General features: G+C 35.4%; 1 protein-coding gene and 1 pseudogene across 1 annotated transcript; one reads left to right on the top strand and one right to left on the bottom strand.

Moving 5' to 3' along the window:
- Positions 1 to 989: 989 nt before the first annotated feature.
- On the top strand, positions 990 to 12,355 carry LOC122644703 (G-type lectin S-receptor-like serine/threonine-protein kinase B120). Its single transcript, XM_043838097.1, has 6 exons — positions 990 to 2,295; positions 10,529 to 10,737; positions 10,819 to 11,029; positions 11,242 to 11,479; positions 11,637 to 11,787; positions 12,037 to 12,355. Exons 1-6 carry the CDS (start codon positions 990 to 992, stop codon positions 12,340 to 12,342), a joined length of 2,421 nt encoding a protein of 806 aa, XP_043694032.1. The 3' UTR covers positions 12,343 to 12,355.
- A 1,060-nt stretch (positions 12,356 to 13,415) lies between these two features.
- On the bottom strand, positions 13,416 to 13,906 carry LOC122645765 (annotated as a pseudogene).
- Between the last annotated feature and the right edge of the window lie 801 nt (positions 13,907 to 14,707).

Genomic DNA, 14,707 nt, shown 5'->3' with positions numbered 1-14,707 from the left:
CCAAGCTGCCATGTGCCGGCATCTCCACCTAGCATTGCCGCACTGCCGAGCTTTAGGAATCCCTAGAACAAGAGGTTGGAATTTTGAGTCCAGGGAATCTCCACATACGTGAAGTGACGAATAAATCACTTTACATACACTGTATATATAACACGTGTTAAGAATATATTTCATAATTAATTTGTTAATTTTTTACTTCTTCATTGATACATGTCATGTAATAGTGAAAAATCACTTTGCCTACATAAGATTCCTTTCCTTTGGGAGCAAGGTTTTAATAATTGGAATTGGTATCCGTATTGATTCGATATTGATCTGGATTGGATGGATTTACCCTTGCAGTCCTCAAAAAAAATTGATTTTTATGGGGGAGCATGCAGAGCACTGCTCCCAAATATATAGGGTCAAAATGATCGCTCTATACTCAAGAAAGGTAGAAATGCCCATCCTACATCTAGCAATTGATGTAATTACTTTTCTTCAACTAACTCTTCCCTATAAGACTATATATGGATGTCCAAAAAAAAAAAATGATGTACGAGCGCACAAGGCTCCCGCCACTGCAAGGTCTAGGTAGGATCATAATGTATGTAGTCTTACCTTTGCTTCGCAAAGAGACTGTTTCCATAGATTTGAACCCGTGACAAAAATCATGATGGTGCAATGATTGACTTATATGTCTATATCTTTATTCTAAATCAATTTTTTTCTTTTTCTTTTCTTGGCAACCAAACATAGCCATAGGGGTGGACCGGTTGGGTACAATCAATCCCCCCCAATTATTTAGTTTTCGCATCATTTAGTTAATCGGGCCTCATAGGCTAAGCATGGGCATTCCTTATGTTCTTCGTTATTGGTTGACCATTAGTCCAAAATTGGGTTAATCAGACTTATATACAAACTTTAACCGGAAGATATTCAAGATGGTAAGGGAGATAGGAACTCTGAATCTTATCATTCCTAGCAAGGCATCATGAGCAGCTTTTGAGATGGGCTTCGGCAATATTTCAAGAGTGAGAACTCTGCTTTCTTCTCTTCCATATTTTTTCTTGTTTCTATTACCAAATTGCATAGCAATAGACACTATCAGTACAGGTCAATCAATCACAGATGGAGAAACCTTAGTATCATCTGGAAACATCTTTGAATTAGGTTTCTTCAGTCCTGGTAATTCTACTAATCGATACGTCGGGATTTGGTACAAGAAGACCTCATACACACAAGTTGTTGGGGTCTTAAACGCCATGAAACCGATTCTGGATTCCCATGGAAGTTTGTCCATCAACAATGAAGGTAATCTTGTTATTTTAGATGGGAAACAAAATGTGATTTGGTATACAAATGCTTCTTCTATGTGGAGTAATACTAGTACTGTTGCAATACTAGATGACATGGGAAACTTTGCTCTTAGAGATAACCATTTAAATGTGTCACTTTGGGATAGTTTTGATCATCCTTCCAATACTTTAATTCCAAACATGAAGCTTGGAGGTAATGACAAATTGGGAATAAGTCTTAGATTAACATCTTGGGTAAGCGAAAACAATCCGGCACCGGGAAAGTTTTTCTTGCGCCGGAATCGACAAGAAGCACAGCAAGTATACATCGTGAGTGGGTCAGCTGCAACCATCGTGAATGGTTCGAATTTAGTCAAGCACTGGAATTCCGGTCAGTGGAACGGTCGGAGCTTCATCGGAATACCGGAAATGCCTCAAGATTACATTAATGGTATCACCTTCAGCAGCGACGGTAATGGAGGAGAGTATTACACTTATTCCTTATCTGATACTTCAAACATTTCCCTTGCCGTTCTTCTTTCTTCAGGAAATATAGAGACAAAAAATTGGGATGAACAAAAGAAGGAATGGGTTGTTTTTTGGTTAGCAATCAATAGCCAATGTGATGCTTATGGTGCATGTGGACCTTTTGGGGTTTGTAACAAGATGGAATCGTTCATTTGTAGCTGTATGAGAGGGTTTCAACCCAAATTCCCTGAGAAATGGAGAAATGGAAATTGGAGTGATGGGTGCGAGAGAAGTACTCCATTACAGTGTGGTTCTGGTTCCGAAGGGTTTCTGAAATTGGAAGGAATTAAGTTACCAGATGTTTCAGAATATTTACTACGTACGGACGAGAATGAATGTAAAGTCAGATGCCTCAACAATTGTTCTTGTTTGGCTTATTCATTTGTTAGTGGAGCTGGATGTTTGGTTTGGACCACGGAGTTGATTGACGTTCAGCAGTACTCTTCCGGTGGTCAAGACCTTTATCTCCGTCTTCCATCTTCATTACTAGGTACTCTCTCGATCTCTCTTCTCTCTGTCAAACATTTATTTATTTCTTGGTAAAGGACAAACATTTATTGAAACATCGTATATATCCATGGTTTTAGTGTATGGTATTGGAATGGGTATCAACAACCTGGAAAACCGATACGATATTGACACGGTATCGGCCAGAATCGGTTGTATCGGACAAAATTATCCTTGAATTTTTTAGAAAATGAGTTTTCTGACCATCTTACCCCTTGTCCGTACCATGCTACCGATACGATATCGACATTGGTAACTAGCAAAACCGGCATGTATTATCCGTATCGAGCGATACGATACTGATACTTTAAACCATGTATATATCTGAAAAAGAGGGTAGATCTTGGTGCAACGGTAAGGTTACTCCATTGTGACTAAGTGGTCATGCGTTCAATCTCTGGAAACAATCTCTTCATGAAGCAGAGTAAGATTACGCACATTATGACCCTCCCCTAATCTAGCAGGTAATGGGTATGTCCTTTTTTTTATCGTGTGCATCCGAAGAGGAAAATCTTGTTATAAACAATTGGTAAAGCTAGCACGTCAGCACTGTGCCCAGCCTAAGTCTCTCTCTCACCTAAATGGAAATGACACTCATGCCCTCCTCATCCCACCCTTTCCATTGGGCAGAGCCACTAGTCCTCAAGTTACCCTTAAATGTCACTTTCGTATAAAATGGAGTCAATCAAATGGAAAAACAATTCGTTGAAAGTCAAATGAGAAAAAAAAAAAGAACAAATAATAACATTAGAGGGAAAATACCTATAATATCCAAGAGAAAAGATAGCACACCTAATAATACTGTTCTGGAAGGAGCGAATGGAGAGAGGAAAAAGACAGAATATCCATAATCGAAGAACAAGACTTGTTTGTGGTAAAAGCCTATAGATACCGTTCGTGTACTTGAATGTTCAAAGCATATAGCCATCGTTGGTCAGGCTAAGTTAGTAAAAGTCTTGGCTTTGCGTTGGCTTTTAGTTTCGCGTGAAAGTGAACGACCTTGCCCGGTGGATGAGAAAGTTGACTTCACCCTCGAAAATTGATAGGTGACACTGTCAATATTATTCTCTAGATATCCAACGGCCAGCATCTCTTACCCATAACACAACTAGGTGTGTGGTCCATGTATATCAAAGTGGCCTTCACTCCAATCACCATTTTATTTATCAAGGTTAAACTTGACCGATGTCCCATATATTAGCTACTAGAGACTTTTAGTAGTCAAACTATCCTGCACCTTCAAAGTAATTATTTAATTATTTTCATAAAAGAAAAAACAAAAAAGAAATTTAATTACAAGATGTGCAACCCTAGAAAACTTCTAGAAGGTCGCCCTTTTAGTCGTTACAAACGGATCATTATCTACTTCATTTTACTGTTCGGTCCATTTCCCCAAGTTCCTCTATTAGGGGGTGGAAATGATCACCCCACCCTCTGCCCGAACACACTGTCGGAGTGGGGTCCACCCCTATTAAAGGGATTTGGGAAAATGGACCGGGCAAGAAATGGAGGAGATAATTTTCTCCATAATAGTAGTTAGAAACTCAGTTCCTTGATCATGACTTCAAATAACCTTTTGTGATTGATACTTTAAAGCTATGATCTGTTAGTTTAATTCTTCATTATCTTCCTTCTTTTCAATTCTTTTTACAAGCCTGTTTTTATATTCTATTATTTAGTTGACTTGATTGAAGGATTGTGGATTTTTGGTGTTAAATGGTGACTCCAGTCTGGAATTCAGATTTTGTTTTCCCCTTTTCTTTTGGGGTGGTATTTGTAGGAAACTTCAATTCAACAAAACTTAATTGGGGAAAATTATCTGCTCTATTTCCCCAAGTTCCTCTAATAGGGGGGAGTGGTCCCCACTCGGACAGTGTGTTCAGGTGGTCATTTCCAACCACCCCTATTAGAGGAACTTGGGGAAATGGACCGGGCAAGGAAATGGAGCAAATAATGATCCCTTAAATGGTTACAACCTCAACGAAGATAAACCATAATTCATTGTTTATATGCAATTAAGAATATTTTAACAAAGTGAAAGTGTACATAAAACGTTATTAAAATACTTAAACAAAATGCAGGTGTTTGTAAAATGACCTTGATGCACTGTAGTGGTGAACAGAGAATCACTATGTGAATCACTTGGTGTGATTCCGATATTTCTGTACAAATCAACGCACCAACGAGTCAATTAGGGTTAGCATTGAACCATTGGTTTGAACCATAAGTTAAAACAGACCTTATGAGCATGAGTATTCTTCATAGACACTCCAATAATAGGTTACAATCTTAGAGGTTGCTATGCAAACACCTAGATCGATCTAGCATTAGAGCGAGAGTCTGATGTAGCCTCACCTATGCTTCTTTAACTAAAGATCAGGAGAGTGAGTTTACACAAACGCAAAAAGCGACACAATGTTGTGCAAAAATCTACAGCTTTGCGTGACTTCAATAAACGTCGCTAATTTTCTTAATGCATGTTAGTTTGACCTGATTCTAGTGGCAAATCAAAGAGGATATGTGGCTCTACTACTTTGGTAAAGAATTTGCATTGGAAGTGACAACAGGTGTAACGAAAAAATTTGAATGGAGGGAAGGGTAGAGTGACTTACTTCTCTTCTAGGACATAGGTGAAGAATAAAATTCCTACTCTTTTAGAAAGGAGAGAAAATACTTCAAAGTTTCTGAGGTGAACACTACTAGGTTCAAGAGAAGTGCTTGTAGCAACCTTAAAAAAAATATCATTTCATAACTCCCATTAAGATGAGAATATATTGTCCTTTAATAGGAAAACAAAGAAAACCCTAAAAGTTACAACATCTCAGCTGTTGATTTTTCTATTGTTGATATTTATTACAAGTATAATAAAAAAAAGCCTACTCAATAATTCAAAGATTATTCCTACCTTGAAGCATGTTTCAAGAGAGACTTTGTTGCCTTCAAGAGGGACTTTGAAAACCCTAATCTTCTTGACGAACCAGGTAGGGAGGGGAATACTTTAAAATCCTCTCTCACTGTCTCAAAACCCTAGTCTTCTTGACGAACCAAGTAGGGAGGAGCCTTCACCTTTCCCTAGCATTCGCTTGTATCAAAACCACTACCTTGTCTTTCTCTCCAATGAGGTATGTTATGGTCCATGTGTTTTTTAATCATTAAAACCACATAAGGTGATCTTTACGGAGCACCACTGATCTACGTGTGTCTACACTTATTTAATGTGTCTTTGGGCTTGACTAGAACCTATCATCAAGGAAATGTGAAGTAGAAAGTGATTATGTGGCTATACAAAGGTCCATATCTTTCTCCAGGTACATGTTGCAATTTTTTCACCCAAACAAATTAAAGTTAGTTAAAAAATATATTGAAAACTTAGGAATTGATTTTCCACGCTTTGGGAGTAAAACTACAGTTCTTCTCAAAGCCTCAAACAAGAAAAGCACGACCAAGAGTCGGGGCAAATGTTACACATATTCAATTATATTGTTGTGACATTTCTTTCTTTCTTTCTTTTTTAAGAAAAAAAAATACTAATTAGGAAAAGAAGAAGGATACATATGTACCAAGGTCGCTGTTATAAAAATAAGACAATTGAGATAACTAAAGACTTATCTGAACTGTATTCAACTACCACTCCTAAGCTCTCTTCAAAGATGTTGAAATCATGAACTATATGTCGTTTCAAAGGTTCCTTTATTAATGTACAATGTGTGCTGAGTCACGTCACTTGACGTTGTCCTAGAGACCATAGACATCCCCTATAGTGCAACCGGAAGATGTTCGAATGTGTCTCCAAGATAAAAACAACCCCTTGGCTTCCACGAGTAGTAGTCAACAATTTTTTTTTTTTTTTTTTTTTTTTTTTTTTTTTTTTTTTTTTTTTTTTTTTTTTTTTTTTTTTTTTTTTTTTTTTTTTTTTTTTTTTTTTTTTTTTTTTTTTTTTTTATTTTTTTTTTTTTTTTTTTTTTTTTTTTTTTTTTTTTTTTTTTTTTTTTTTTTTTTTTTTTTTTTTTTTTTTTTTTTTTTTTTTTTTTTTTTTTTTTTTTTTTTTTTTTTTTTTTTTTTTATTTATATATTTTTTTTTTTTTTTTTTTTTTTTTTTTTTTTTTTTTTTTTTTTTTTTTTTTTTTTTTTTTTTTTTTTTTTTTTTTTTTTTTTTTTTTTTTTTTTTTTTTTTTTTTTTTTTTTTTTTTTTTTTTTTTTTTTTTTTTTTTTTTTTTTTTTTTTTTTTTATATTTATTTTTTTTTTTTTTTTTTTTTTTTTTTTTTTTTTTTTTTTTTTTTTTTTTTTTTTTTTTTTTTTTTTTTTTTTTTTTTTTTTTTTTTTTTTTTTTTTTTTTTTTTTTTTTTTTTTTTTTTTTTTTTTTTATTTTTTTTTTTTTTTTATCAACAACTTTCCACTTATCTCAACTATATCAATAATAATCACTCCCTAAGCTTTCTTTAAAGATGTTGAAATCACGAACTATATGGCGTTGCAAAGGTTGCTTTATTAATGTATCTCTTCTGGGCTTTATCTTCGTGGGTGGAGGAGGCCCAATGTGTCCGCTCTGATACCATATTGGATTGAATTTTTTGATATTATTGCGTTAAAGCTTTGGAGATTACATGAGTGTACATATATGTAGGTGAGGTGATAGGAATCCACAAGATTGGAAACTCAATCACCTTTATTGTATAGAGAGAGATGTCATTGAAAGGATATAGAGATTGAGAGAGATTACATACAATACTAGAAAGATAAATAATGGTAGGGTAGGATTGCATGGGATTGCATGTAATGGTGGTAAGTGTAGGATTGCATGTAATAATGGTAGGTGCCAAGATGGAAGGTTGTTATGACTGATAAAGCCTTTGGCCTTTGAGATAAGGGACTATTTGAGTCTTCCAATAGACATAATTCTTAGGTGTTAACTTATGAGATAGGATTTGACTAAGGGAGGGAGTATGAGATGGAGAGGAAGGAGGAGAGGCCATGGCCAAAGAAATTCGTTGGGGAGGGAGAGGGGATCGAATTTTGCTCTTTAGAGCTTAATGGCTCATGATACCATATTGGATTGAATTTTTGATATTATTGCCTTAAAGCTTTGGAGATTACATGAGTGTGCATATATATAGGTGAGGTGATAGGAATCCACAAGATTGGAAACTCCATCACCTTTACCATATAGAGAGATATGTGATTGAAAGAATATAGAGATTGAGAGAGATTACATACAATAATAGAAAGATGAATAACGGTAAGGTAGAATTGCATGGGATTGCATGTAATGGTGATAAGTGTAGGATTGCATGTAATAATGGTAGGTGCCAAGTTGGAAGGCTGTTATGACTGATAATGTATGATGTGGGCTGAGTCACGTCACTTGACGTTGTCCTAAAGGCCATGGACGTCCCCCTATGGTGCAATCAAAAGATGTACGAATGTGTCTCCAAGATAAAAACAGCCCCTTGACTTCCACGAGTAGCAGTGAACTCTCCTATTGCACTCCTTCGAGTTCTACATGGTTGTGCTTAGACTCAATAAAGAACACTAGAAGATATGATCACTAAAACAGGAAAACAAAGGTTTGTTTTGTATATGAGTGAACACACAAAGTGAGAGAGAATAATATGCCTTAGAATGCTCTTAGAATTATCTTTTAAGTGACAAGAATGATCTCTATATATAGAGGAGAAGAAACCCCTTGGAAGCACTTTTCCCAAAATATGTGTCTCACCAAAAACTAGTCTTTACCAGCATGGAATGGACACTAGATGGCAGCATTTTCAGAATGGCCGACGTTGTCTATATGCCGAACAATGACAGGCATCCTTCCCACGATGTCGGAATAAATATCTCGTGTGTTGAACAGAGAGCTAAGCTAGTCGGTGAAGGTGGCGATGTCCATAGAAAGGGCTAACGTTGGTGCTTGCATTTGACAACATCGACAAAGGACCCGTTAACACCAGATAGAGAGTGAATGATGCCGACGTCAGGAACAACCCCAATGGTGCTGTAATATGAACCTCTGACGTTGGAAAAGTCTTATCCAACGTCGGCCAAAAATAATAATCCAAATTCATATTCAGTCCAGAACAGAAAAATATATTTTATATATGGGCAAGAGATCAGTGCTTGGTCGTGTAGCCCCTGGACCAACATGGGGACCAATGAGAGCACGTACAGGGGCATCCACACGGATGGGGTTTTTATTTTAGGAAGGGTTGGATGATAATTTTCTGCGCACTCCCTACGTCTGGGCGCAGGAACCACATGACCAACCAACATTTTTTTTTATTTTATATATTAATGCTTCGTCTGATCCGAACTGACTCGAAGCACTCCGAACCAACCCCAGACAAGAGGGATGAGGGATACCTCTCTTCAAGAATCCTACCCTTATAAGTCCCATTCCAATATATTAATCTCACTGAATGATCATCCACTTCCAATGTGAGACTAAACTTCCCACATAAAAGTATTGTACATGAGAAGACTTGCAAGAGAAAAAAAACCTCTAAAACCTTGTGGGAGGGAAAACACTAAAACCAATTTTCAAAAGGGAAGAAGGTATTTTGAAACTCGATTTTAAATATATTTCCAACAACACCCTAACCCAACAATTAGCCACAAAATGCTAGAGCAGACTAAGGAAACTTAGCAAACTAAGAGAAAAAACCAATGTTGGTATATTTTTTGCTTAGGCAGCCCTTCATCTTCCAGCTGAAAACCGCTCCATGTTGCCAAAATTAAAAAAATAAAAATAAAGGCCTTACTTGTTTTATTAGTAGCTACATGTCCCTCTTTGAACTACTCCAAGAAATTCTCCTTCTTTTGGTGAAAACTCTTTACCTCAAAGCTGATGAAATGGTACTTTCACACATACTTGGACTGAGAGTCTGATTTTAATTTTTAGTATGATGAATTTGTTATGTTACAAAATTACATAAAACTAAGAACATTTCAAGCTATCTAGTTGTCGATGAGATTCTTTGATGTTGTTTAGAAGAACAAAAGCTTGGTTTGAACTCTTCAAGTGTCAAAAGTATCCTAATTTGTGGTTTGGATATTTCACAAAGCATTTCATGCACTAAATCATTAGAAAGACTAAAATATGTGGGAACAAAAAGAAATAAATTGAAATATAACAGAATATGGACTCTTTTCTTTATTCCTACTCATCGATATCAAATATTTCTTGAGGACTAATTGATTTTATCATCCTCATGATGGATGTATAAGCTAACATGAATTTAGCATAGACATATTGTCAATGAATTTAAAATCCATTCGTTTTAAAAGATAGCTACCATTTTAAGCACATAAAAGTCGCTTAGTTCGCTTAAAAATTAGTTGGAGAAAATTTAGTTGCATGAGATTGGGTGTCTGATACGCTCCTCACACAAGATATCTAGATGGAGGAGGAAATCAAACAGATTTTCAGACATTATTTGTTTCTATATATGTTTGAGATACCAAAATCCTCCTTCTGTGTTAAGAGTTTTAATTTAAATAGAATTTTCCCTTTTTGTATCACATCTCAAGTAATTGTACTCTTTCTATATTTTATAACTAAAACTATTATAAATTAATCCTTTCATTCTATTCGGAACTGCTAAACATTTTGATCCATGAAAATTCGTATGTTTAAACCTTTCTTTGTTGTCGTTGCATTACATGAGTAAATCGTGACTGACTAGAGGATCTTAATATTATATATTTTTTTAGCATCTTCTGTGCTTAATGGTTGGATGTTGATAGGGAGCATTAAAAGATGTAAGTTTCTTTTGCTAATTTATTCGATTATGAAAATTAATTATACACAATTTATTGATGTCTTGCTACAAAAGTTGCAATAGTTGAGCCACACAATATTCTATTTAGTCTTTGTGTCGTTTGTAAGAAGGCAAAGTATAATCTATAATTGAATGTGGTTAATGAACTATCTAAAAAGTTCTAGATAATTTTTATATTAGATGAAATTACGGGCTTTATAATTTATTTTCTTTCCTAAATTGCAGACAAACCAAGAAAACTAAATAAACTTGCTATAGTACTCATAGCAGTTTTGGGAACATGTACAATCACCATACTTGCCACTGTGTATATATTGTATCGATCCAAGGGAAAACAAAAAGGTAAAGTATGTAGATTACCTTTATTTATACTAAAAAATATAATTTTGGCCCCACAATAAATTTTTTTTTTTGTGTGTCCTTACAAACATTGAAATCAGGGGCAAATACATCTGATTTGGTCAAAGCCAGGGAGAGTTTTTCATCCTCTGTCCAAGATGTAGAAGATCCAGAAATCCAATTTTCCCATGTAAAACTTGGAGAAGATCAAGAACTCCAATTATTTGACTTTGATAGTGTCAAAATGGCTACAAACAACTTCTCATTTTGTAACAAAATAGGAGAAGGAGGTTTTGGCATTGTTTATAAGGTAACCTTTTGACCTAAAAGAATATATGCAATGGAAAGTCTTTTCTTGGAAAACCTTTTTCTGACTTCATAATTCCTTTAGGGTGATCTATCATCTGGACAAGCTATAGCAGTCAAAAGACTTTCAAGAACATCAGGACAAGGAATTACAGAGTTCAAGAATGAAATTATGTTAATTTCTAAACTCCAACACAGGAACCTTGTCAAGCTTGTTGGTGTTTGCATTGAAGGAGAAGAAAAGCTTTTACTTTATGAGTATTTGAGCAACAAAAGCTTGGATAAATTCCTATTCGGTAAGTTTGTTGTACGAATTCTTAATTCCTTATTCTTTTCCTCCCCCTTCCGAAAAAAAAATATGCATAATAAACTTCCCTAGCGAATTATGCCTAGCCAAATGGTAAACATGAAAAACCAAAAGTGGATATGATTTTTCTTTTTTAAGATATACATTCATTATATAGTTGAACAGATTATTTATTGGGTGACATGGATCATTGGTGATTAGACCCAACACAAAGAGCAGAATTGGACTGGACTACACGCTTTAAGATTATCGAGGGAGTTGCTTGTGGACTACTTTATCTTCATCGTGATTCTCGGTTAAGAGTCATTCATCGAGATTTGAAGACGAGCAACATTCTCTTAGATGAACAAATGAATCCAAAAATTTCAGATTTTGGCATGGCAAGGATCTTCGGCGTGAAACAGGATCTAGCAAATACTAATAGAGTGGTTGGAACATAGTAAGTATGAAGTCTATTTAATCTAGACTTAGATATAATCAATAGCATTTAAAGGACCATTTAAACAAAGTGTTTTCATATATGTACTCTTATAAGATAATTAGAAGACCATAAGCATTATATGATTTTAAGATGTGTTATTGAATGTTTTATGCAGTGGCTACATGGCACCGGAGTATGGCTTGGAAGGGATATTTTCTGAAAAATCAGATGTCTTTAGCTTTGGTATCTGTTTACTAGAGATTGTGAGTGGTGCAAAAAATAGTAGCTTTTGTCATGACGAAGAACATCTAAGCTTTCTGGGTTATGTAAGTTACATTCTATTAATGTTCTCTTTCATGCTACTTTTGGTTGGGGACATGGGTAGAACTCATCCTTAAAGCTAGCCATTAAGAAGGTACCCAAGTATGTACCTATAAGTCTCCATATCGAGCTATACACATCCGATGTAGGATTATTACTTTTGCCTTATGAGTGGACATCCCAACAGTTTTAACTAATCGTTTAATATATTTTTCATCTTGAATTCTCATTACTGACATTTGAGAGTATTTCAGGCATGGAAATTATGGAACACAGGCAAGGGAATGCAATTGATTGATCAAACAATAGTTGATAGTTGCGATCCACTTGAAGCAATGAGATGCATCCATATAGGACTTCTATGTGCGCAAGATTATGCGGTGGACAGGCCAACTATGTCTAAAGTAGTTTACATGCTTAGTACTGAAACAACTGATCTTACTCCTCCAAAAATGCCTTTATATATCCGTGACAACAAGGATTATATTAATTTGAGTTCACATGGAAGTGATGTAAACTCTATAAATGAATGTTCCATAACAGCCATTGAAAGTCGATAAGAAGCATAATTACTTATGTCATGATTATGTATAAATATATTGTCTTTCTTTTTGAATTGCTATTATGATATATTTATTTTGTCATGTAATGTTGTAATGTAAGTTAATTTGATTTGAGCTTTATTAACTGTAGAGATTAAAAATTGTGTCCAAAGATACAATTGAAATATTATTGGCTTTCTTAGTGCTTTTAGCTTGGATCTCCTTATGACTTATCTCTTATCATTGCAAAAGAGAGAGTACAAGTAGAGAAGAGGGAGGAAGACACTCGTTAGAGTGTCAAGTATGACCTTTGGCTTCACATTGTTGGATGGGAATTGATGTGAAAAAAGTACCAAAAAACAATAGAGAAAGTTCTCCTTCACCATGCAATGACGATTTACCACTCAACCCTAGGGTTCACAAACCCCTATTGGTTTTTGTTTATTCCCCAAAATCCCCTCCTGATATTCTCCCACGTGGATCTATAAAGCTCAACAGTGAATGGATTTCCATTTACTGTGGCTGAAGGATAAATCGGTCCAAAAACCATTTTCCAATTTTTGCATTTTCCGAATGTTTCAAGGGACAAAGATACCACACCATTTCCATCCCTTCTCCTAAAAAGTGGATCAGTTTTTCTTTTCCTTTTTCTCTTAGCTCTCAATTATCATTTTCTATATCATTGAATTTTAACAGTTTCTTGTACCAAAATTAAGTATCCCAAGAGACTGTCTTTGAGCTCATTGATCGAGCTCAAGGACTAAAAAAGCAGACCAGATTGGCCCAAATCCGGATTAGGATTGGCAAAGATCAATCTGATTCCAGCCAATCCAGATCAGAATGATCTAAATAACGATTCCATACCGATCTAGAACCATTAAGATCCGGAAATATTGTATTTGATGTTTCCATTTGTTTTCACGCACATCCATTGCTCTGTATTTTATGGTTCAGACTTTCACCTCAAATTCCAAAATTTCTATTCTGCACTTAAAAGCATCCAAATCACAAATCAACCACATACGCCAACCGCTAAAAGAAAGAGAAAGTTCTAGAGAATTAAACCCTAAACCCAAACTCTGAACCCCAAAAAGGTTCACTATACAACATTAGTAAGTGATTCACCAAGAAAATAACAGAGAGAGTTGCATTTTAAGCACGCTCACCCCTAATCCGACGAGCAAGCTAGATATCTTTGGGCATAATCATAACCCTTTTCGCATGAATCGCACAGAGGTTAGTATCTTCAAAGAGCCCGACCAGATAAGCCTCCGCAGCTTCTTGAAGCGCTGAAACAGCGGAGCTTTGGAAACGAAGATCAGTCTTGAAGTCCTGAGCGATCTCCCTAACCAAACGTTGGAATGGGAGCTTTCGAATAAGAAGCTCGGTACTCTTCTGGTACCTGATCTCTCTCAAAGCCACCGTTCCAGGCCTGAATCGGTGGGGTTTCTTCACGCCTCCAGTTGCTGGAGCAGATTTCCGAGCCGCCTAGGTAGCCAATTGCTTCCTCGGAGCCTTTCCTCCGGTGGATTTCCTTGCAGTCTGTTTCGTACGCGCCATTAGAGAGATTGCAGAAGCTCACAGGTTTAAAAAAAAACCAAAAGTTAATCGATAACTGAAATTAAAGGGAAAAGTTTTTGAATGTTGGAAACCAAGATTTGGGTGGCATTTGTAGAAGTTCAAAATTGTGGCGGGATGTATGAAGGAATCTTGGCCGTTGGTGTTTTAAATGTTCTACGGTGCAAATTTGTTTTGAAAGTTTCTCACCAAAAAAAAAAAAAAAAATTTGTTTTGAAAGTTAAACACGGATCGCCAGCTCGGATTCGAAAATCCCCTTCTTTTTATTAGAAGAAAAAATATTATATTTAATTTTCAATCTCCAAGAATCAATCCTTAATTTTGACCTATATAACCCATGGTTTCAAAAATCAGAATCGGCACTGGATTCTGGCCGATTCAAATCGGTAATCAGTATTGGACGATTCGTAAGTTGCAATCATATGGTCAGAATTATCAATTTAAAACCCTTCTGCATCTTTTGTTTTTTTGATGAAACCTCTCTCCATCTAATATAAATAGATTATGAAAGGTAAAAGAAATGAATAAATAATTCCAACTTGGTCTTTTTGGTCATTTACTTAAATGGTTGGTCAAGGTATTATGGTCAATGTAGTATGTCGTCTATGTAGTCCATTTAATCGATAAATGATCTATGTAGGTTCCAATGTCCCTTGTTAAGTTTTTATTTTTTGGGAGAAAGGTCCCTTGTTATGTCAGTGTCAGTCATAATCGAGTTTGTCAAGTGAGAAACCAAAGCATTGAAAAATCTAAGACTACCAAAAGGATGCATGGACATACATGAAAGTGTATGTATCTTTCTACA

This window comes from Telopea speciosissima, chromosome 11 (genome assembly GCF_018873765.1).
Source record: "Telopea speciosissima isolate NSW1024214 ecotype Mountain lineage chromosome 11, Tspe_v1, whole genome shotgun sequence".
Taxonomy (NCBI): domain Eukaryota; kingdom Viridiplantae; phylum Streptophyta; class Magnoliopsida; order Proteales; family Proteaceae; genus Telopea; species Telopea speciosissima.
This window is presented reverse-complemented; position numbering and strand designations above follow the sequence as displayed.